General features: G+C 72.7%; 4 protein-coding genes across 4 annotated transcripts; 1 reads left to right on the forward strand and 3 right to left on the reverse strand.

The window, feature by feature from the left end:
* Positions 1–246: 246 nt before the first annotated feature.
* AURANDRAFT_71361 (hypothetical protein) lies at positions 247–9186 on the reverse strand (the record flags this gene model as incomplete). The annotated part of the gene is made up of 7 exons (XM_009037525.1): positions 247–1800; positions 2017–3328; positions 3671–3712; positions 3790–3893; positions 3978–4145; positions 5366–6055; positions 6991–9186. The coding sequence occupies 7 exons, from the start codon at positions 9184–9186 to the stop codon at positions 247–249; spliced, it is 6066 nt and encodes a 2021-aa protein (XP_009035773.1).
* Positions 9187–11360: 2174 nt separating this feature from the next.
* On the forward strand, positions 11361–12605 carry AURANDRAFT_2515 (hypothetical protein; the record flags this gene model as incomplete). Its single annotated transcript, XM_009037114.1, has 1 exon — positions 11361–12605. A coding segment is annotated over one exon (1245 nt), but the record flags the coding sequence as incomplete, so codon positions are not given.
* A 269-nt stretch (positions 12606–12874) lies between these two features.
* AURANDRAFT_23951 (hypothetical protein) lies at positions 12875–14436 on the reverse strand (the record flags this gene model as incomplete). The annotated part of the gene is made up of 3 exons (XM_009037524.1): positions 12875–13121; positions 13323–13816; positions 14017–14436. The coding sequence occupies 3 exons, from the start codon at positions 14434–14436 to the stop codon at positions 12875–12877; spliced, it is 1161 nt and encodes a 386-aa protein (XP_009035772.1).
* Positions 14437–16964: 2528 nt separating this feature from the next.
* On the reverse strand, positions 16965–23054 carry AURANDRAFT_71362 (hypothetical protein; the record flags this gene model as incomplete). The annotated part of the gene is made up of 2 exons (XM_009037523.1): positions 16965–16974; positions 17530–23054. 2 exons carry the CDS (start codon positions 22866–22868, stop codon positions 16965–16967), a joined length of 5349 nt encoding a protein of 1782 aa, XP_009035771.1.
* Between the last annotated feature and the right edge of the window lie 451 nt (positions 23055–23505).

Consider the following 23505-nt stretch of genomic DNA (forward strand, 5'->3'; position numbering starts at 1 on the left):
AGGCTCGCTCCACGCGGCGGCGATCGTCCTCTTCGGCGCGTGCGGCGTCGCGTCGCTGTGCATCTTCCTCGCGTACGCGAGCCTCTTCGCGTTCCACGCCTACCTCGCGGTCCTCGGCATGGGCACCTACGACTGGATCCTCGCGCAGCGCGCGGAGCCGCCGAAACCCGCGACGGAGCTCGTGGCCAAGGGCGCGCGCGTCGCGCAGGAGGAGGACGCGGCCTAACGCGGCGGAGTTACCGGGGCCTAGGCGCGGTCGTGGCCGTGGTCGTGGTGGCCGTGGCCGTGGTCGTGGGCGCCGTGGTCCGCGCGGTGGACGTGGACGTGGCGCTTCGCGCCGCTCTCGTCGAGGGCCTTGGCCTGCTGGGGCGTGTGCTCGTGGGGGTGGTCGCCGCGGCCGTGGTCGTGGTCGTGGACGTGGTAGAGCGCGGCCCAGGCGGCGAAGAGCGCGAGCGCGAGGCCGACGAAGAGCGCGCTCAGCGCCGCGAGCGCGCCGAAGTCGCGCGGGTCGTGGAAGAAGCAGAGCGTCACGAGCGCGAGCAGCAGCTCGTTGCCGCCGCAGAGCGCCGCCTCGACGCCCTGGCAGGCGCCGCGGTCGCGCTCGTCGACCAGCAGCTGCTGGAGCTCGAGGTAGCCCACGTCGTAGGCGTAGAGCCCCGCGCGGCTCAGCACGACGGCCGCCATGAACGCGGCGAGCCCCGGGACCGCGCCGGGCCCGTAGGCCGCGGCGAGCGCCGCGGCGGCCCCGACGGCGGCGCAGCACTGGAAGCCGAGGGCCCAAAAGGACGCGGACCGCAGGGCGACGACGCGCGCGGCCGCCTGGGCGCCGGGCGCGTCGCCGGCCCGCTTCGCGACGCCGTCGGCCGCTTTCCCGAACGCGTAGATGCCGCCGATGCCCGCGAAGGCGCCGAGCGTCCGGAAGACGGCGATGGCCCGCGGGTCGACGCCGCGCGTCGCGAGGAAGGCCGTGAGCACGGGGCCGTGGGGGGCGAGCGCCGTGAAGAAGAGGCAGCCGAAGGACCCCGTCAGCAGCGCCGTGCCGCCCGGCTGGCGCCAGCACCGCGCCCACGCGCCGCCGCCGTGTTCCGCGGCCGCGTCTTCCGGCGGCGGCGGCGTCCGCAGCGCCGCGTTCCGGCGGTAGAGGCCGTCGAGGATGAGCTGCGCGGGGAGCTCGCCGGCCGCCGCGAGGCCCCCGACGACGCCCGCGCCGACGACGGGCCCGAGGGACGAGATCGCCGTCGCGCCCAGAAACGGCCCTAGAATCTCGCCGACCTGGGCCGCGTTCGACAGGGCCACCGTCGTCTTCGACAGCGCGCCGCCCAGCGCCTCCCCCTCGAAGAGCGCGGGCGCCCAGTCCTTCTTCGGCCCGCCGCGCGTGACGACGCCGCCGAGCGCCTCGACGGACGCGCCGCCGAGCGCCAGCGCGAGCCAGTTCCGGAAGCCCGCCGTGTCCTCCGACGCCATGCTCAGCACGGCGCCGACGCTGCAGGCCGTCCCCGCGACCTGGAACGCGCGCGACACGCGCGCGGCGAAGAGGCGGTCCTGTCCGTCGGCCCATTTGCCGATGCGCGGCGAGAAGAGGGTCGTCGCGAGCGTCACGGCCAGCGCCAGCGCCGCGGGCGCCCGCAGGGACAGCTCGTCGCCGCCCCAGACGCCCAGGAGGGCCAGCGGCAAAGCGAACTCCCAGGCCCGCGACACGACGGTCGTGATGGCCTCGCAGGCGACGAGCCACTTGCCTTCGACCTCGTACGTCGGGAGGGCGTCGTCGGTGATGGCCGAGTATTGGATGGTCGTCGACGACTGGAGGTGCGAGGAGTCCATGGCGTTTTAAGACAGCTTCTCGGGCTCCATGCTCCTCTGCCACAGATCCGCGGCGCTCGAAAAGAAGCCCGTGGAGCCATCGCCCGGCGCCGCCCGGACTCGTCCCCGCGCTCGCGCGTCGTTACCGCCCCCGCACGCGCCGCTCCATCAGGAGAAGCCCGAGTCGGCGTAGGCCGGCGCCTTGTCCTCGATGACGACGGCGACGCCCGTGCGCCGGCGGTCCTCCTCGAAGACGGACGCGACCTTCGAGGGCGCGCCGACCTCCTTCTTGGAGAAGGAGGAGCGGCGGTACTTCTCCTTGAAGATGCCCGTGTTCTCGAGGCCCATGTGGTGGCACTTGAGGAGCTTGTAGATGGCGAAGATGGTCAGCGCGACGCCGGCGACGCCCGCGCCGGCCTGCGCGCCCGAGGACAGGATGCCCGCGCGCGAGTTGTAGGACGAGTCGTCGTCGTCGTCGTCCTCCTGCGGCTCCTCGGGGAAGCCCTGCCAGTCCGGCCGCTCGCGCTTCGTCGGCTCGGGGCTCGGCGCGAAGCCCGACGAGCAGCACGGGCACAGCCGCCGCTTCGCCTCGGCCGCGAGGCCGCAGAAGCCCGCGACGGCGGCGTCGGGCCCCCGGCCGAAGCAGTTGCCGTTGTTCGTGTTCACGTAGGGCGCCATGGCGTTGCCGTTGACCCAGCCGCCCGCGCACGCGTCGCCGCCGCGCGCCGCGACCATCGCCGCGACCTCGCCCCACTCGTCGACGCGGTCCCGCGCGGCGTCGGCCTCGTCGTCGTGGCAGGCTCTGTGGTCCCGCGCGCAGGTCTCGCTGCAGGACTCGGCGGCCGCGCCCAGGAGCCAGCCGATCGCCGCGCACTTGACCGTGGGCTCGGGCGTGACGTAGACCGTGGGCCGCAGGTGCGTCGTCGGCGACCGCGACGGCGCCGGGACGGGGACGTGCGTCGGCGCGGCGCTCGTCGGGGTCACCGTGGGGCCGTAGGACGGGCTCGCCGTCGGCGCGGTCGGCGCGTACGACGGCGAAGCGGACGGCGCGGTGGGCGCGTAGGACGGCGCGCCGGACGGCGCGGTGGGCGCGTAGGTGCCCATGGCCGTCGGCGGCGCGCTCGGGGCCTTCGACGGCGCCGCGCCGCCGGTGCAGCAGGCGCAGACGCGCCGCTTCGACCCCTTGGGCGTCGCGCCGCAGCTGTAGGCGCCGCCGTCGGCCATGGGCGAACACGCGCCGTTGGCGTTGAAGAAGGGCGCGAAGTCGGCGTCCTTGGCCTCCGTCGCGTCGCAGGTGACGTTGACGGCGGCGAAGACGTCCTCGTCCGCCGCGAGCGCGAGCGCGTCGGCGTCGCAGGTGGCGTTGTGGTGCCCGGCGCAGGTCGTCGTGCACGACGCGCCCTCGTCGCCCGCCGCCCAGACCGCGAGGCCGCAGCCCTCGAGGTACGCGCCCCCGGTGGGCGCCGCGCCGAGGGCGACGGCGAACGCCAGCGACCACCGACGCGCCATGGATGCGGAACGACTTCGCCTGTTCAGACGCAGCCCCCGGCGTTTCAGACGCAGAGCTTTTTTAGGAGGGGGATGTTGCCGTGGATAAGTCCGTGGATACGCCCGGCCCCGGGTGTTGCCGTAGCAGCCGGGGACGTCGTAGGTGCCCACCGGAGCCGTACTGTGTCGCGCCCAGCCCCGGACGCGCCGCCGGAGTCCGCCACCCGACTCGGGCCAGCTGGGAACTTCCGAGGTACACGTGTTATCGGGGGATCGCGCGACGGTCGCGCGGGCGCGGCGCCTCGCGCCGTCCGAAGGCTGCTCGCTCTAGAGCACGCCGAGGTCGAGCGTCTCCTGCTGGACGCCGCCCGTAGCGAGGAACAGCTTGGACATGAACGTGGCCTCGCGCCCCTTCTCCTTGGCCCTACGAAGCATTTTCGTTGTTTCCCGGTCAAAAACCTCTCGAAAGTCGTCACGGCTGCAGGACGCTGAGTTGCGCACGACTGGGCCTTGAGCGTCAACTTCTTGCGGCTCAAGCTCTTCTTCTTGCCGCCCGCGCCCCGCTGGGCCGGCGCCGCGCCACGCTTGAACTTCCGCATGTTCTCCTGCGACGCGGGGAGGAATGTTTGCAAGGGATTTGAGGGTTGTGGCGCGCGCGCATCCAGAGTCTCGAGGACACTGATCCTGACCTGGTTGCGCTGACGCTTCTCCTTCTTCGTGTTCCGCCGGCACGCCTCGAGCGCGACGAGTGAGTCCGTCGTCTGAGCGACGAGCGACGAGGGCATGTGCTTGGGCGCGACGAACGCGCTCACCGACGCCGCGGCGAGGATGAGGTACGCGACAGCCTTCATGGTAACCTGCGGGGCGGAGCGGGTCGGGGAGGCGCTCGGGAGGCGCGGCGGCGGGTCGGCGGCTCCCCTGTCGTCCGATCGGGCGTTCCGCGCGCGGCCCCACGGAGCGGCGACGACTAGTGATGGCTTCTGCGGCCCGCCAAGTCAGTTGCGGCCCGGGCCGATCCTAAGACCGTCGGCGGGAGCGCGACCGCCTCGGCAGGCGCGCAGAAGAGCGTTGCGGGCAAAAACTCGGTCGCCGAAGCGCCGAAGCAGCTTAGACGACCGCGTTTTTGCCCGCGCGTGCTGCACCACGTCGTCCGCCGTCCACCCGTGAGGCTCCGCCGCGCAAACGGCCCCTCTGACGCGCTCCCCACACGCGAAGGACGCCGCCAAGCACGTCGCTGGTGCTTCAATCCCCGGGCGTCACAACAGAGGCGGCCGATCTGGACCGCGTTCGCCTGGGGTATTTTTACGCAGAGGATGAAGGCCTGGATGATGGATGTCGCGCATGACACCCATGGGCAGCCCGTCGCGCGTGCTCCTCGTGCTGGCCTGAGTCGCCGGGCACCCTCAGGCGCTGCGATTGGCCCTCGGGTGGGCCCCAGCTCGCGGGCGTCGACGTCGTCGCACCTAGCCCTACTGGGATCCCTAGTTGGACTAGGGAGAGCGGCATGGCGCTAGCCCTGCCCTAAAAAGCCCATGGGCGCCCGCAAAAAAAACAAGCAGCCCCGGGGCGGCGTCGCGCCGTCGTGGCGCAAGGCGAACATCCAGGTGCACAAGGAGCACAGCTACCAGCTCGGCGAGGAGTGGCAGCGCTTTTTCAAGCTCCTCTTGCGCTACCGCCAGGCCCACGGGACCTTCGCCGTGGGCGACGTCGGCGGCGAGTTCGCGGGCCTCGGCGCCTGGGCGCGGAGGCAGCGGCGCCAGCGCGACCGGGGCACGCTGTCGCTGCCCGCGCGCGCGCGGCTCGAGGGCTGCGGCTTCCTGCGGCCCGGCGGCGGCGGCGACGAGGAGGCGCCGCCGCCGGCCGCGGCGGGGCCGGAGGCGGCGTCCTCGCCGTCGAAGCAGCGCGACGCGCGGCCGCCGACCTGCGGCACGGCCCTGCGCCTCGAGCGCCTCGCGCGCGTCACCGCGGGCGAGGAGCGCGCGCGGCGGCGCGGCGACGCGGCGGACGTCCGCTTCGGCGCGGCCGACTTCGCGGCGCCGAAGCGCGGCAGCCGGCGGGCGTCGCGCGAAGCCCGGACGCCGCGGGCGTCGCGGGAGTCGGGCGAGCACCCGCGGGAGCCGGGCGATCGACCGGGCCAGCGCCTCTCGCGCGAGTCCGGCAATCGACCGAGCCAGCGCCTCTCGCGCGAGTCGGGCGATCGACCGAGCCAGCGCCTCTCGCGCGAGTCGGGCGACAGCCGGCCGTCGACGACGCGCTTCGAAAACGACATGCCCGCGGACAGCCGCCCGTCGACGCGCTTCGAGGACGACGCGCGGCCCGGCCGGTCGTCGCGGGGCGACGCCGTCCCCGACAGCCGCCCGTCGACGCGGTTCGAGGACGACGCGCGGCCCGCGCGGTCGTCGCGCGGCGACGCGCCCTCGGACAGCCGGCCGTCGACGCGCGTCGAGGGCGACGCCGGCGCCGCGAGCCGCCCGCCCACGGGCGTCGACAGCCGGCCGTCGACGACGCGGCCCAAGTCCGTGCGCTTCGACGTGCGGACGAAGGTCTCCGAGGCGTCGGAGGCGTCCGCGGGCGCCGTCGCGCGCGCGTGCGCGTGGTGCGGCGGCGCCGACGACGTGCGCGAGCTCGTGGGCACGCGGCTCTGCGCGGCCTGCGCGCGCGCGGCGACGCCGGCCGTCAAGCAGTCGGCCGCGTCGCTCGCGCTGACCGAGGCGACCGCGGCGCACGTCGAGGTGCCCGAGGACTCCATCGCGGGCCACAGCGCGTCCTGCGCCTTCGCGATCCGGCCCCTCGGGACCGTGAAACTGCCGACCATCGGCCCGCGGGTCAGCGGCCCGCCCCGGCCCGAGCCCTTCCGCATCGAGACGCCGTCGAAGATCCGGCGCCTCCGGTCCCGTAGGCGGCGGCGCAAGGCCGAGGCCGCCGCGCGCGCGGAGGCCGCCGAGGACGCGGCGCGCGCCGAGGCCGCGGCGCTCGCCGCGGCGCCCGTCCGCGAGCGCACGCCGCCGCCCGTGCGGAGCGTGCTCGCGCGCTTCGCGCGCGACGGCGTCCTCACGCTGCTCCAGATCCAGACGCACCTCTCCGGGCCGCGGCGCGACCTCGTCCACTGGCTCTGCGACGACAAGCTCGCGAACCTGCGGAAGCACGCGGACTACCGCGACGGCGCCGTGAAGCTCGACGACCTCGAGCGCGCGGTCGACCACTTCGACCAGGAGCAGAAGAAGGCCGCGCTCAACGCGCGCGCCGCCAAGGCCCTCGAGGCGCTCTGGGGCGTCGGCGACGCCGCCGGCGACGACGCCGGCGACAAGTGGGTCCGCGAGGCGCGCCACGGCTGGCGCCAGGCGGCCCAGGGCGCCAAGGTCCGCTCCTGGACGCCGCGCCGCGACCGCGCGCTCGCCGTCGACGGCCTCGTCCACCACGACGAGCAGGCCGACGCCCTCGACCACTCCCTCTCCGAGGCGACCCTCGCCGACGGCAAGATCCGCGCGCGGGGGAGGCGGGAGACGCGGCTGTTTTAACGGAGGATGTTGTGTGCCCGGAGAGCGACGTCGTTTTCAGCGATTTCTCGCCACAGGTTCGGGTCACAAGGGTGAGGGCGCGCCAAAACAAAGTAGACGCTTACGGGTTCGGCGGCGAATCGCCGCCCGCCCCCGCGCCGTCGTCGTCGCCCGCGTCGACCGGCGGGAGCTGCGCGCGGCACACCGGGCACTCCGTCTTCAGGTCCATCCACTGGCCCAGGCAGACGTCGTGGAAGACGTGGTCGCAGGGCGTCACGAGGTGGTGCGCCCCGTCGCAGGCGACGTCGCCCATGCAGATGGGGCACTCGAGGTTCGCGTCGTCGCCCTTGACGAGGTGCGCGATGGGCCGCCGGTAGTCGTAGGGCTTCGGGATCAGCGCCGCGGGCACGAAGCAGCGCGCGCCGTAGTGCTGCTGGAGCTTCAACAGCCCGACCTGGACGCCCTGCCAGGCCACGAGCACCAGCGCGAAGGCCGCCCTCGCGCCGTAGGTCGGCGCGCCCGGCGACGGCACGACGAGCACGCGGGGCAGGCCGTCCGGGTCGCAGAGGCAGTAGAGCGGCAGGAGCAGGCGGCTCGCGGCCATGCCGTAGAGGTAGGCGTCGCAGACGGGCTCGCGCGCGTTGAGCTTCGCGTTGCGGAAAATCTGCGGCACCCAGAACGAGTACGCGGCGACGACGACGACGCGCGCGTCGTCGCGCGCGGCGTAGAGGACGAGCAGCGCCGCGAAGAGGGCGCCGTAGAAGCGCGCGTGGAGGTACGCGAGCTCGCGGCGCGCGCCCCAGCCGTCGCTCAGCGACCGCTGGGGGTCGTGCGCCTGGAAGACCAATAGCAGATAACGCATCTCGACGACGCAGAAGACGACGAGCTTGAAGAAGGCGACCGTGGCGAAGGACGCGAAGAGCGCGTTCACCGCCGCGCACAGCAACAGGTTCGCGACGCAGAGCACCGCGTCCAGCAGCGCCTGCATGGACACGGACAGCAGCGACACGCGCGCCGCGACGGTCTGCGTCCGGCAGAAGTGGACCTGCTTGAAGAGGGCGAAGATCTGCGCGAGGCAGACGGCGGTCATGAGCGTCGAGTACCACGCGCCCTGGCTCCGCGCCGCGTCCCAGGCGACGCGCGTCGCCGTCGCCTCGACGTCGAGGCGGAAGCCGCAGCCCGGCGACCGCACGACGCCCGCGAGCGTCGTCACGAAGGGCGTCGACTTGCGGTAGTGCCGGATGGCCCTCTTCGCCGCCTTGTCGTCGGACGCGACGAGGTCCACGTGGAGCGCGCACTTGCCGTCGCGCCAGAGCGTCGACGTGAACGGCGAGCTCGGGTAGGCGAACGCCGCGTCCGGGGGCAGGCGCAGGGGCGTGCGCGGCGGCAGGGCGTCGGCCCGGGACACGACCGTGGACGCCGACGGGTCCTTGGCCTCGGCGTCCTTCTTCGTGGACTCCCGCGCGAGCACGAGGTCGTACGCGTGGTCGTCGGCGAAGAACGCGTCGGGCAACGGCCGCGACGACACGACCGTGCGCGCCCTGTCGCCGAGGCGCCGGCGCAGGTTGTCGAGGGCCGCCGCGAGCGTGTCGTCGTCGACGGCGTCCGCGAGGCGCGGGTGGTCGCGGCGGAGGCGCGCCGCGAGGCGCCGGTGGCCGGCGCCGCCGGCGTCGCCGCGGCCGGGGGGCTCGTCGGCGGCGGCGCGCGGGCCGGCGCGCGGGCCGTCGCGGCGCCGCGCGCCGTCCTTGCGCGGGGGGCCGTCGCGGCGCCGCCGGCCCGCCCGGCCGCGGTCGCTTCCCGGCGCCGCGGCGCCCGCGGTCGCGTTCCGACCGGACGCGTTCCGCCGCTCGAGGTCGACGCCGGCCTCCGTGGGCTCGCCGACGTTGCCGAGGAGCGCCGCGGTGCGCGCGCCGTGGAAGTAGACGCCGAAGGCCGACGCGAAGATGTCGCGGCGGCCGCGCGCGCCGCCGGGCGGCGCCGACAGCGACACCAACGCGCGGACGAGCGAGATGGACTCGAGCTCCTCGAGGCGGAACATGTCCATCTGCACGACGGCGCGGCCCGTGTCGCCGCCGAGGCGGGCCTCCCGGTTGTCCGCCGGCGCCGTCCCGTTGCCGAAGCTCCACGACCCGCGGTACAAGCCCGTCACGTTCTGCGGCCGCCGCGCGCCGCCGCCGACGGCGCCGTCGAGCCACGTCGGCGCCCGCTGCCGCCGCAGCGCCGCGGCCTCGGCCTCGGCCCGCGCGCGCGCGACGGCGGCCTCCTGCTCGCGCCGCGGGTCCCGCGGGTCCATGAGCAGGAGCATGAGGCAGATGAAGACGCCCGTCTGGAAGACGCGCTGCCGCTGCGCGAGCGCCTCGTGCGGCACCGCGTTCGGGTCCATGTGGTTCGGCAGGAGCATCGCAGGCGGCGCGGAGGCGGACGGCCGCGGAGGCGGACGGCGGCGTCGGCGGCGGAGGCGGACGGCGTCGTCGGCGGCGGCGTCGATGCGCTCTCCTTTGCGGCAGTCCGCGGTGATGCTGCCGTGGGCCGAGCCGACGCTGCCCTTGTCGTTGCGGATCCCGAAAGCTCTCCGGCGCCGCACAACGCAACGATGCAGCACATCATGTCCCACGAGGGCAACGACTCGCGCTTCCCCCTGCGCCAGAACAACGTGAGCCAGCTCGGCCGCGACGGGAAGATGCAGTTCGGCGCCTCGGCGGCGCTCCGCAACGGCTCGTCGAGCGCCTACGCCAACGGCGCGAACCAGAACTGCGGCAACGTGATCACGGACCGGTCGACGACGCGCCTCCACGCGCCGCCCGGCGGGCGCTCGAGCATCTGCTTCGGCGACGACAGCGCGCCGCTCCCGGCGCAGCCCCGGCACCACCGCGGGCAGCCGCGCGACGACTCGCGCCGCGAGCAGCCCCGGCTCCAGCAGCCGCGCGAGGAGCCCTACGCCCACGGCTCCGAGTCCTACGCCCACGGCTCCAGCGCCGCGGTCCGCCACGGCTCGAGCAACGCCTTCGCCAACGGCGCCAACCAGAACTGCGGCAACGTCCTCACCGATCGATCGTCGACGCGGTTGCACGCGCCGCCGGGCGGCGGCTCGTCGTTCTCCCTGGGCTGGGGCGGCGCGGACGACCGCTTCGCCGACACCCGCCGCGCACCGGCGCGCGCGCCGGCGCGCGACTACCAGCCGCCGGCGCGGGAGTCGGCGTACCAGCCCGCGCCGTACCGCCAGCCCAAGGCCGACGACTACGCCTTCGGCGCGAACGCGAGGCATGGATCCAACGCCTACGCCAACGGCGCGAACCAGAACTGCGGCAACTTCATCACGGACCGGTCCACGACGCGCCTCCACGCGCCGCCGGGCGGCCGGTCGAGCATCTCCTTCGGCTGAGGTGTCCGGAATTGTCGCCGACCCTCGACGCGTCGAGGCGCCGCGCTTTTCTTTGCGCTGGCTGCCCCGCGTCGGAAGGGAGTCCGTCCCTTCTCTAACTCGCTCGTTTCGCAATCGGCCTTTTCCTTCCTTTTCCGGCCTATGAGATCGTTGCAGATTGTTGAAGTGCAACTTGACGTTTTGGCCAGCGACGCCGTCGCACGCCGCAAAAGCACACCAGCAACGCCGTCGCACCACCGCCGCCGCAGCACCACCAAGCACGCGCAGCGATGGCTCTCCTCCGCAAGCTCGTCCTCATCGCGCTGGCGTCTTGCGCGAGCGCGCTGAACCCGGCCATCAAGTTCGCCGGCGTCGGCATGCAGGCCCTCAAGCCCATCTTCTCGCTCGAGACGAAGTTGCAAGCGCTCGTGCTCGGCAAGATCGGCGGCGTCGACGTCGACGACGTCAAATCGGAGCTCGACGCCGTCGGGAAGACGCCGTGCGTCATCTACAGCTACGGCCTGTCGCCCTTCTCCACCGAGGCGATCGCGCTCCTCGAGGAGACGGGCTGCACCTTCGAGAACCGGCAGCTCGGCCTCGAGTGGTTCCTCCTCGGGCCGCGCGCCTCCGTGTTCCGCGCGGAGCTCGAGACCATGACGGGCCAGTCGTCGCTGCCGCACGTCTTCATCGGCGGCAAGTCCGTCGGCGGCCTCTCGAGCGGCACGCCGGGCCTGGCCGCGCTCCAGGAGTCCGGCGAGCTCACGACCATGCTCAAGCAGGCCAAGGCGCTGCGGTAGATGCGGGCGTGTGTAAGACTGGATCGTGCATTTCATGCTACTCCGCAGTAAGCCATTCCGATGATGTCCGGACGCGTCGCGGCTTTTGTTGCGCATCATGCTGGGGCGATACAGGGCTCTCATCGCCCCCGCGCTCCGGCCATATTGCGCGTCGCTTTCTTTGGTACGCGGCAGGGTTTGTCGTGGGGGGTTCTGCTTGAAGCTATGTTGCCGTCAAGTCGCACTTTCAACCCTGGGACCTCTCTGCGCCTGGCGCCCGCCCCGCGCGCAACGATGCAGACCAACAAGCGCCAGCTCACGATGATGGAGATGATGACGCGCAAGCGCGACGGCGTCGGCGCCGCGCCGCGCGCGGCCCCGGGGCCGCCGCAGCCCGACGCGCTCGACGAGAAGCTCGCCGCCGCGAACCGCGTCTTCTTCGGCCACGGGTCCTTCCGGCCCGGCCAGCAGCGGGCGATCCGCGGCGCGCTGCACGGCCGCGACGTCGTCGTCGTGCTGCCGACGGGCGGCGGCAAGAGCCTCTGCTACCAGCTTCCCGCGCTGCTCACGCCGGGCGTGACGATCGTCGTGAGCCCGCTGCTGAGCCTCATCGAGGACCAGGTGTCGGCGCTGCTCGGCGCGGCCTGCGGCGGCATCCCCGCGGCGCACCTGACGAGCGGCACGAAGGAGGCCGCGTCGCGGTCCGTGCTCCACGAGCTGCACAAGGCGGGCGAGGGCCGCGGCGAGTTGGGCCTCAAGCTCCTCTACGTGACGCCCGAGCGCCTCGCGGCGTCGCCGACCTTCGGCGAGTGTCTGGCGAAGCTCCACCGGCGCCGGCTGCTCGCGCGGTTCGTCGTCGACGAGGCGCACTGCGTCTCCGAGTGGGGCCACGACTTCCGGCCCGACTACCGCAAGCTGGGGAACCTGCGGCGGTCCTACCCCGGCGTGCCCTTCATGGCCCTGACGGCGACGGCGACGCCGGCCTGCGAGGCGGACCTGCGCAAGTCGCTGAAGATCGCGCCCGACGCGCTCGCGCACCGCACGTCGTCGGACCGGCCGAATCTGCACTTCGCCGTCGAGGACTACAGCGAGGGCGACGCGAACGACGTCCGCGAGGCCGTCGTCGACTTCGTGAAGCGGCGCCCGGGCCAGTGCGGCATCGTCTACTGCATGACGCAGGCCGACGCGGAGGCGTGCGCGGACCTGCTCTCGGAGCGCTGCGACGACGTGAAGGCGGCGCACTACCACGCGGGCCTGAGCCCCCTCAACCGGCGCGTGACCCAGGCCGCGTGGCAGGCGGGCCAGGTCCACGTCGTCTGCGCGACCATCGCCTACGGCATGGGCATCGACAAGGCCGACGTCCGCTACGTCGTCCACGCGTCGCTCGCCAAGTCGCTCGAGGGCTACTACCAGGAGGCGGGCCGCGCGGGCCGCGACGGCGCGCCGAGCCTCTGCGCGCTCTACTACCGGCGCCAGGACGTCGCGAAGATCCGGAAGCTCGTGACGGGCTTCGGGCGCATGAAGCGGCGCGGGCCGCGGCTCCAGCGCGACCTCGACAAGCTCGACGACATGGTCAGGTACTGCGAGACGCCGCGGAGCTGCTGCCGCCGGCAGCGGCTCGTCGGCCACTTCGGCGCGGACCCGGGGCCGGGCAACGGCGACCGGCCCTGCTGCGACCTCTGCGACCGCCGCGCGGGCGCCGCGGCGCCGCCGCGCGCCGCGCCCGCGGCGCCGCGGCGCGGCCCGCCGCCCGTGCCGGGCCGCGCGCGGGGCCCGCCGCCGGTTCGCGCGCCGAAGCCCGCGGACGTCGTCGACCTCCTCGGCGGCTTCTCGAGCGACGAGGAGGTCGCCTACCCGACGCGGAAGCGGCGCGCGCGCTAAACGCGGAAGCGGCGCGCGCGCTAGAGGGTCACGGCGGTTAGAAAAGCGCGCGGGGCTCGACCGTGTGCGCCCTACTTCATCTGGAGGATGCCCGAGGCGATGAGCTTCTCGATCTTGGCCTTCATGAGCGGGTCCTGGAGCGCGCGCTGGCCGGCCATCTGGTCGCCGCCGGAGAGGTTGTTGATGACGTCGCGGACCATGGGGTCCTGGAGGATGGCCTGGATCTCCGGGTCGGCCATGGCGTGCTGCGCGCGCTCCTGGTCGCTGCCCGACGCGGAGTTGATCGCGTGCGTCGTCTTCGCGAGGCCCTGCTTGCACCTGGGCAGGAAAAGAGAGATTCAAGTTCGCTTCAACATGAGCGTTCCGCGCGCGCGCGTCCCGGAAGAAAGCATCCATGCTTCGAGACCGTTCCGAGAGATGATCGCTGGTCCAAAAATCAGCCGAAACGAGTGGGAAACGGCCGAGATAGGAGCCTTTGAAGTTGGGAATTTCGCTCTCTTTTCCTGCCCTGCCCTGCACGCGGCGTTCGCGGGCTCGAGGGCCAGGCCCTTCTTGTACGACTCCAGGGCCTTGTGGTACTCCTTCATGAGGAACTCGAGGTCGCCCTTCTTCGCGATGGCCTTGACGTAGGACGGGTCCAGATCGAGCGCCTTCTCGCACGCCTGCTTCGCCGCCGCGAAGTTGCCGAGCTTCGTGAGCGCCGCGGCGAGGTTGTTGTTGTAGGCCGGGTTCTTCGGGTCGCGCTTGATGGCCTCCTCGTAGTGGGGGATGGACTCGGCGAACTTGCCCTCGCGGAACTTGACGTTGCCCTCCTCCTTGGCCGCCAAAGCCTTCTCGGGGTCGACGTACGCGGCCGTCTTCGCCTTCTTGATGTCCATCTCGAGGTTCTTGATGAGGCGCTCCGTGGCCTTGTCGCGGTACTCGACCTGGGCCGACGCGAAGTACTCGAGGCCCCCCGGGAGGTCGCCCTGCTTGACGCGGGCCTTGCCCATGCGGACGTAGATCTTGTGCACCTGGGCGGGACAAGGGTGATTCAACGTCGCTTCAACGCGAGTGTTCCGCGCGCGCGCGTTACGGGAAAAGCATCCACGCTTCGAGACCGTTCCAAGAGATGATCGCTCGTCCAAAAATCAGCCGAAACGAGTGGAAAATGGCCGAGATCGGAGCCTTTGAAGTTGGGAATGTCGCTCTCTTGTCCTGCCCTGTTGTGCACGAGCTCGTAGTCCGCGCGGTGGTCGCGGCCGACGCGGATGGCCTCCGCGCCCTCGGCGACGACGGCGTCGTAGTCCTTCTTCTCGAAGTGGACGGCGCACTTGTTGTTCCGGTACGTGACGTCCGTCGGGTCCGCGGCGATCGCGGCGTCGTAGTGCTCGAGCGCGTCGTCGAACTGCTTGGCCTTGTAGCACGCGTTGCCCTTGGCCTTGTGGGCCAGGGCGACCTGCTTCGCCTCGAAGGCCTGCTGCTCCTCGGGCGTGCGCTCGACCTCGGGCTCGGGCTCGGGCGCGGGCGCGGGCGCGGGCGGCGGGCTCGGCGCGGGCGCGGCCGCGGACGCGCCCGCGGCCGGGTCGGCGGGGTCGAACTGGTCCGGCGTCGAGATGTTGATGCCCAGCGCGAAGCTCAGCACCTCCTGCATGTCGGGGTCCTGGAACATGGTCGACATCATCTGCTGCGGGTTCGCCTGGAGCATGCGGAGCTTCATCATGAAATTTTCGTCGCCGAGCTTGTGGCGGAGCGTCGGGTGCTGCGCGAGCCTGGGGATGAGGTCCGGGCCCAGCGCCGCGCCGAAGGGGTTGTTCGCCGCCGACTGGGCCGCGCCCTTGGCCTTGTTCACGTCGACGACGCCCTGCTTGAGCGCGGCGTCGCCCGGCGCGACGGCGAGGCCCGCCTGGTACGCGGCGTCGGCCTCGTCGTACTTCTTCATGGCGTGCAGCGCCGCGCCCTTGCGCGAGTAGCCCTTGGCCCACGTCGGGCTCAGCTTGATGCACATGTCCGCGTCGGCCAGCGCCTTGGCCGGGTCGCCCTTGCTCATGAAGGCCGCCGCGCGGTTGCTGTAGTAGGTGTGCTGCGTGCCGTCGAGGCCGATGGCCGTCGTGTAGTGGGCGATGGCGCCGTCGAAGTCCTTCGCCTGGAGGCACTTGTTGCCCGCGGCCTTCGCCTCGTCGGCCATGGTGTCTGCGAGGCGACTCGCTGCGGGCGAATCCCGTCGATCGAACTCCGGCGGCTTGCGCGATGATGCGCTTCCGCGCGATTGGGTTGATGGTGAACCGGGCTGCTCGTCGATGGTGACCTCGAGAAGGCTGTAAAGGGCATGTCCTTCAAGGCCTGGCTGGCGCAGCAGCCGGCGCGCGCTGCGCCAGTGCCAGCAATCACGGCACAAGCGCCAGCAGCCGCGGCGCCGGCGCCGGCAGCCGCGGCGCCAACGCCGGCAACTCCAGTAGCGCCGGCACCAACACAGCATGCGCCTCCACTTTCGTTCAAGGAATTCCTGAAGCGCCGCGCGAGTGGCAAGCTCGAAGTGCAGCAGCCGCGCGCGGCGCCGGAGGATGACGCCGGCACCGCAGCGCCGGCATCGCAGCAGGAAGACGCCGCCGCGCCGGAACCGCGGGACGATTCCGCCGCGCCGGAACCGGCTGACGACGCCGCCGTCTCGGGGGACGAGCACGCGGCGACGCCGGAACCGCCGGAGGCCGCCTCGGAGCCGATCGACGATGACGCCTCGCGCTACGCAATCATCTACACACACGACGCGTGGCGCGTGCGACGGCGGCGGCGGCCGTTCTGGCGCTGGGTCTTTCGCTGCGTCGGCGACTGCCCGCGCGCCGCCGAGGGACCCGTCGTCGCGGTCGCCACGACGGCCGAGGCCTGGCGCGAGAAGCGGGCCGTCGACGCGGCGCCCGCGGCTGTCCGCGAGGGGCGGCCGCAGGCGTCGGGGCTGGCGTCGCTGCCGGCGCCGCTCGTCGCCCTCGTCGTGCTCGCGGCGGCCGAGCGCCAACCTCAGGATTTCCTAGGGGCAGACGCGCTATCGGTGACCTGTCGCTGGCTCCACGGCACCCTGGACGAGGACTGCTGGCGCCACGTCGTCGAGCGCGACCACGGCGGCGCGGTGGGCGCCGCGGCGCTCGCAGTCCTTCTCTCGCTGCCGCCGCCGCGCGGCGACGACAACGGGCCCGTGCCCGCGTTCCTCCGCGACGGCGCGGCGCCCGTAGCCCCGGGGCCGGCGGCGGCGGCCGACGCGTCGGCGTGCGACCCGTCGACGCGGTCGTCGACGAGCTGGTCCATGCCCGGCGGCGTCCTCGCGCGCGGCGACGCCGTCGAGGGCGAGCGGCGGCCGCCGATACGGCTCGTCGCGACGGAGGACGGCGTCGCCGCCGTCGTCGGCGTCGCCGTCCGCGCCGGCGCGCTGATCGGCGACCTCGCGGGCGAGCTCAGCGCCCGGGAGCCGTTCCGGCCCGATCCCGGAGCGCCGAACGCCGCGGCCGACGAGCACGCGGCCCGGGCCGGTGGGATCCTCGGCGGGGGCATCGCGTCGCTGCTCCGCGATCCGACGCTCCGGCGGTTCTTCGGCGACCGCGGCGAGGTCTACATTGACTGCTTCGACCGCCGGGCGGCGCACGAGGAGCGAAATTCGCAGTGGCTGCTCAGCGGCGTTACCAAGGGGAACGCGCTCTTGCGGAACGTCCGTCACGCGAACGATCCGGGCGCGCCCACCGCGGCGACGGCGGCCCCCGAGATCAGAATGACGGCCGAGCGGCACCCGCTCGTCGCGCTGCGAGCCACGCGCGACCTCGTCCCGAACGAGGAGGTCGTCTGGAACAACCTCCAGGTCATGTCGGGGCCCGTCGTGCAGCAGGCCGCGCGCGACGAGCCCGAGTCCGTGCGCGAGACCCACACGCGGCCCCAGACGAACGAGCTCGGGCGCCTCTTCGGCGCGATCGTCGAGGTCAACAAGCGCGTCGTGCGCCGCCAAGGGACGCACATATTGTACGCGTATTAGAGGCGGGCCTAGGGGCTTTCGCTCAGGCGGTTTTGAGCCCGGAGTCGCCCCCCCCTCGGAATCCGCCACTAGATCTATCCCGCCTTAATTGCGGTGTTCCGAGAGACGGAAAAACAGGCGGAATCGAAGGCGGATTCCGGGTTGACTCACCTGAACGGTTCAGACTCTCACGTCGACCTACGCGCCGGGTTTGCTTGCCCGAGCGGACTCTTGCCGCGGGCCTGGGAGTACAGCCCGCGGTGGCCGGCGCCGGCCTCGGTAGAGAAGCGCGGCGGCGGCGGGTTGAGCTCGAGGAGCACGGCTGGGAGTATGTCCATCGAAATGGGGAGGGCTCTCGCGGGGAGAGTGCGGAGGGAAGATCGTCGAGATCCGTGTGCGACACACTGCCATCCCGAGGGGTTGCCGCTCCGGGCCGGTCGACGCCCGAGGACGCGGGAGGTTGTGGCTCTGGATCCGTCGGGCCCGGCCCGGTTTCGGGACCCGTCCGCGCCCGGGAGCCCGCGATCGCGCCGGCGTAGTACGTTACGGGGCGCCGCGGCCCCGGCTTGGGAGACTTGAACTATTAATTAGATTTGGGGCGCACGTTGGGACGACCTGCGTCGCGCCCGTGGCGGGGGGTAGCTCAACCCCCCCCCCCCCCCCCCCCGCGCGGGGACCACGACCGGACCTCCTCATCGCGTGTTGGCGCAGGGGGCGCTCCGACCCGGCCCTCGCGAAGCGTGGCGCCCTTACTCGGCGGAGCGCGGCGGGTGGCTCGAGTCCGCGGACCCCGGCGGGGGCGTCGACGCCATGGAGTCGTCGTGGTCGTGGTGGTGGCCGTGCTTCTTGTGCTTCTTGTGGCTCGTGTCGACGTCGTGGCCCGACTCGGACGCGAGGTTGAGGATGCGCTGGTGCTCGTCGACGCGGACGGCCGGCGGCGCGAGGTCGGGCCGCTCGGGGAGCTTGGGGAAGGCGATGGGGATGATGTCGTCGGCGGCGAAGGCGTCGTCGCCGCCGATCGTGTCCTGCTGGACCGCGACGTCCATGAACGTCTCCACGAGCGCCGGGGGCGTCACGTTCTCGAGCATCGTGTTGCCGCGCTCCTGCTCCGCGAGGCCCGCGGACCGCCGCGGCGGGAGCGTGTCCGCGCAGGCCTTGGAGGCCATCTTTCGCAGGGCCTGCGTCGCGAAGGCCTCGTGGTGCTCGCGGCTCACGGAGAACCAGTCCGGCTCCGGCGGCCGCTGGCGGAGCAGGTTGCCGTCGTCCTCGGGGATCTTCAGCAGCTCGGCGACGCTCGCGTGCTTGCCCATGCCCGACGCGCCGAGGATCGTGCGCACCTTGCCGGACATGGCGCGCGTCACGGCCTTGGGCTGGATCGTCACGGACGACGCGAGCGACGCGTCCTCGCCCTCGAGGCCCGCGATCTCGAGGCCGTCGCCCAGCAGCCCGTGGTCACCGCCGCCCTCGCCCAGCAGCCCGTGGTGGTCCAACCCGTGGCCGCCGTGGGACTCGTGGCCCGGCTCCAGCGCGTCGCCCTCGCGCTTGAGCTGCCGCTTCGACGGGCTCGCGGCCGCGGACGCGGCCGACGCGGTCGCGAGCGACGCGATGGGGATGCCGCCGTCCTCCGCGGGGCCGAAGGTGATGCCCAGCAGCGCCGCGACGTCGCCGGGCTGCACGTCCGTGTGGCTGCTCAGGTTGCTCAGCGCCACGGAGCACCAGTTCTGCGTCGTCTCGTTCGAGAAGTGCTCCGCCATGTGGACGAGCGCGTGCACCGCGCCCTGCTCCACCATGGCCTCGCGCGCGTTCGCCGCCTTGCAGAAGCTCAGGTTGCACAGCGCCGCGGCGGCGCACTGGCGCGCGGGGCCCCGGCACGCGGGGACGAGCGCGGCGACGCGCGCGACCGCGCCGTCGGCGATGAGCTGCTCGCGGTGCCGCGCCGAGTACAGCGTCAGGTGGAACAGCGTCGTCAGGATGCGCCAGGTGCCGTGGCGGTCGTCGGCGACGCCCGGCTCGCCCGTCAGCACGAGCGCCGCCTCGCCCGCGCCGTCCTCGAGCAGGTCCGTCGCGAGCCGCTCCGTCCGCGCGAGGTTCGCGAGCGCGACGGCCGCGTCCGGCGCCACGGGCGCCCGCTCCGCCGCCGTGACGCCCTCGCCGCAGATCTGCTCCACGACGAGCATGGCGCCGCCGTCGCCGACGATCTCCGGCTGGACCTCGTCGCAGAACGTGAACTGCTGGATCGCGGCGACGCACATGCGCGGCACGTCGCGGAAGAGCTCCGGCAGGCTCCCGTTGCGCCGCCGGCCCGCGACGTGGCGGCCTAAGATCACCAGCGCCGTGACGGCGCGCTGGGACACGATGGCCGGCACCTCGTCGTGGGACGACGCGAGGTAGAGCAGCCCGCGCGCGAGCGCGTCCGCGAGCTCGTCGCGCGTCGCCGCGTCCCGGAGGCACACGGACACGAGCGCCGTCGCCGCGCCGGCCTTGACCAGGGGCGCCCGCAGCTCCTCGTGGATGGCCAGGCACGTGATCGCGCGCACGGCGACCATGGCCACGTCCGCGCCGTGCGACATGATGAGGTGCACGGGCACGGGCGCGACGCCGTCGTTGACGAGGCGCCGGATCTCGTAGGGGTCGCCGCGCGCGCCCAGCGCGGCGAGGGCGTGGGCCGACGCCAGCGCCGCGTCGTCGTCGCCCTGGATGGCCAGCACCTTGACGACGTTGAGCCCGCCCGTCCGCACGGCCTCGGGCGCCGACTCGCCGTGCGTCAGCAGCGAGCACACCGCGAGCCCCGCCGTGAGCCGCGTCGACCGCGTCCGCGAGCGGAGGAGCGTGTACATGCCGTGGAGCACCTTGTTCTTCGCCTCCACGAGCACGCGCCGCCCGCAGGACCGGTCCGCGACCGCCGCGAAGAGCGCGCCGACGAGCGCGAGCGTCGGCTCGTCGTCCTGGGCCGCGAGCAGCGCGAAGGCGTGGACGAAGCCCATGTTCGGCTGCAGCGCCCGCAGCCCGCCGCCACCGGGCTCCTTCTTCTTCTTCGCGTCGTCGGCGGCGACGGACGCGCGCCGGGCCTCGCGCTCGCGCGCCTCGATGGCCGCCTCGAGCAGGTACGTCAGCGTCGGCGGCGTGCAGATGTTCCAGAAGGCCTGGGCGCAGCAGCGCCGCGTCGGCACGGCGTTCTGCGGCGTGTCCGCCGCGCACGCCAGATTGCAGAGGCACCGCGCGATGTCGTTCTGCATGTCCTCCGAGTAGGACTCGCTGAGCCGCGCGAGCGCGCTGACGATGCCCTGCTCGACGAGCTGGCAGCGCCGCGTCTCGTTGTTGTCCGAGGAGATGTTGCAGAGCGTCGTCGCGCAGCGCCGCGTCGTGATCGTCTCCACGACGCTCGTCAGGTTCGACTGGCACGTGAGGCAGATCTCGAGCACGGCCCCGAGCGCCCCCGCCTCCTGGAGCTGGGCGCGCGCCTCGGGCTCGAAGCTCAGCGACGCCAGCGCCGCGCAGCAGCCGCCGACCAGGGCGCCGTTGCACGCCTCGACCCACTCGCCCGCGAAGCCGCCCGTGAAGCCGTGGAGGTCCGTGTCCTCGTGCGTGTGGCGAATCAACACGCGCGCCACGTCCGTGATGGGGCTCCACATGCCGCCCTCCGTGAAGGCGTCGCGCACGGACCGCGAGAACGCGATGTTCGCGAGCGCCGTCGCGCAGCTCGCCTGGACGCTCAGGATGCCGCTCTTGAGCATCTTCGTCAGCGCCTTCAGGGCGCCGTCGTCCACGAGCCGCTTCAGCGCCGACGGCGACACGGCGACCGTCAGGTTGCAGAGCGCGTGGGACACGCAGCCGAGCACGCGCTCCTTGAGCGGGTCCTCGGCCTCGAGCAGGCCCCGCATGACGTTCTTCCGGTCGCCCGCGGCGACGTCGTCGGACCCGTGGACGGCCATGGCCACCTCGAGGCACTCCGGCAGGTCGACCATGGCGCTGCCCACGCCGACGTCCACGACGATGCGCTCCGTGTGCTCGCCGAGCGTCATGTAGTAGAGGCCGAGCGCCAGCGCCTCGATGGCCGCCGGGTCCGTGTACGCGGCCTCCGGGCACGCCTCGCCCGCGGACGCCAGGGACCGCATGAGGTTGATGACGGGCGTCAGCGCCTTGCCCGTGAGCATGGGGCCGTGCGACTCGGGCTCGTCCAAAATCTGCGCGAGCGCGCGCGCCCAGCCGCGCCGCGTCTTCACGTCGTTGACGCGCGCGAGGGCGATGATCACGTCCGCGACGACGATGCCGCTCATGACCACGCTGCTGCGGTTCGCGCTGTCCACGGAGCCGTCGTCGACGGCGCCCGCCTGGTCCCCGTCGTCGAAGGACCCGCCGCGCGCCGTCGCGCCGGGGTCGAACGCCGGGTCGTACTTCGTGAGCGACCGGCCCGCGATGCCCAGCGCCGTGCGCCGCCCGCGCCGCCGGCCGCCGGGCGCGGGGTCGTAGGTCCGCGCGACGACGCCGGCGACGGACCCCGGCCGCCGCGTCATGTTGAGCAGCGCCTCCGTGAGCGGCTGCGTCGCGGACGCCAAACCCCGGCAGTGGAGCGCGACGGCGCGCGCGGTCTCGAGGCCGCCGTCGTTGACGAGGCGCTGGCGGCTCGACACGTCCCGCGTCAGCTTCGACAGCGTCGCTGATATCGCGCTGAGGAGCTCCGGGTCCTCGTCGTTCGCGAGGAGCGCGAGCGCGGGCACCGCGCCGCGCGCGACCATGTCCGACCGGCACGCGCGCGCGGACGCCAGGTTGTGGAGGCAGGCGGACACGGAGTTGCGCAGCCGCGAGTCGAAGGGGAACTTGCGGCTCACGGCGTCGCTCACGGCGTCGGCCTGGACGATCGTCGCGAGCGTCTGGAGCGCGCCCGCCTCGAGGAGCCGGCTCCGCAGCTTGAAGAACACGGACGCGTTGCAGCACGCGCCCACGGCGACCTGGCGCGCGTCCATGGCCGGCGTGAGCGGGATGGCGCAGACGGCCTTGATCACCGTGTCGAGGCCGTCGTAGGGCTCCGCGACCGTCGTCAGGTTGTAGAGCGCCTGCACGCAGTAGGGCGCGGCCGTCCGCGGGCCGTGCGCCAGGGTCAGCCGGCACGCGGGCACCATGCCGTCGCCCACGAGCGACGCCTCGCCGCCGGCGCAGCACGACAGGTTCGCGAGCGTCCGCGCGCAGTGCAGCGCGACGCGGAGCCCGGACGTCTCGCGCTTGTCCTCGCGCGAGCCCTTGCGGTGGATCCGCCCGCTCTCCATGCGGCCCGAGATGAGCGCGTTGCGCTTCGACGTCGCCGACGGCAGCGACGTCGCGAGCTGGAGCACCGCGACCATGACGCCCGACGCCAACAGCGCCTGGAGGTGGTCGCGGCGCCGCGTGAGGTTCGACAGCGCGACCGCGCACGCGCAGCGGATGCGGTCGTCGTCGATGGACGCCAGGCCGCAGAGCGCGACGACGGCGCCCTCCTCGAGCAGGTAGCCGACGTTGCCCTCGCGCTTGCAGTAGTTGCGCAGCGTCACCGCGAGCTGCTGCCGCTGCGTCATGTCCTCGGGCTCGGACTCGTCGTCGCTGGAGACGGCCTCGATGTCGTGGCCCTCGAGCTCGGCCTGCGTCGAGCTCTCGGCGCCCAACTTCATGAGCTCGTCGGCGGCCTCGCGGCTCATGGGCCGCGAGTCGTGGCTGCCGCGCTCGAGCGAGTCGGAGTCGTCGTCGTGGTCGTCCATGTCCATGGTCATCGTGTCCACGGCCTCGGACGTCTCCTTCGACGTCGTGATGCGGCTCTTGTAGAGGACGCCGTCGTAGGACTTGGGCGCGCTCGAGAAGATGTCGCCGCAGATCTTGTTCTTGAAGACGTTCTTGACCTTCATGAGCGCGGTCATGTCGATGACGGAGTTGCGCTGCATGCGCTCGTCCTCCTCCTCGGCCTCCTTGGCCTCCTTGGCCCGCTTGCGGATCTCCGGCAGCTTGTCGCCGCCATCCTTGGACCCGTTCGTCAGCTCGTCCTCGGCGTAGCGCAGGAGGAAGTCCTTGTCCGTGTTCGCCTTGTTGAGCAGCGACCCGCGGAAGAGGTAGCGCTCCTGCGGCATGGTTTCGTCGGTTCCGTCGCGCGCGGCGGGCGGCGACGGGAGCGGCGGCGACGGCCCCGGAGCGCGGCCCGAGCGGCCCGCCGACGACGCGGCCGGGCAGCACCTATGCCCGCTCTACCCGTCCCGATCGAGGGCGCTGTCGGGTTGTTTGATACCTGACGGCAATAAACTTTTATTGATATCTAACTTTGAACATTGGGCTGCCCCGACCGCGATCGATCGTCTGGCATGAGCGCCGGCCAAATAGCCGCCAAGGAGGCCTCAAAGGCCGCCCAGAAGGAGAAGGAGCTCGCCGCCTTCGCGAAGAAGCAGGCCCAGCGGGATAAAGTCTGGCAACAGGGTGCCAAAGACACGAGCAAGCAGGAGGAAGCGACTGCCAAGAGCGAGGAAAAGGTACGCACGTGCTCGAGCTCGAAGTCCGACGAACGCGGCAACAGGCGAAGGCCAAGGCCGAGAAGGACAAGCTCCTCGCGGCCGAGGGCGGCGCGCCGTCCGGCGGAGGTGCGCCGCGCGCGTCGCCGTCGCCGTCGTCGGACGCGGCGCGCCGCCGCAGGCAAGGTCATGAAGAAGTGCAAGGAGTGCAAGCAGATGTACAACATCAACAGCAAGAAGGGCTGCGAGAACTGCACGGCGCTGC

Source organism: Aureococcus anophagefferens (genome assembly GCF_000186865.1).
Source record: "Aureococcus anophagefferens unplaced genomic scaffold AURANscaffold_6, whole genome shotgun sequence".
NCBI lineage: Eukaryota > Pelagophyceae > Pelagomonadales > Pelagomonadaceae > Aureococcus > Aureococcus anophagefferens.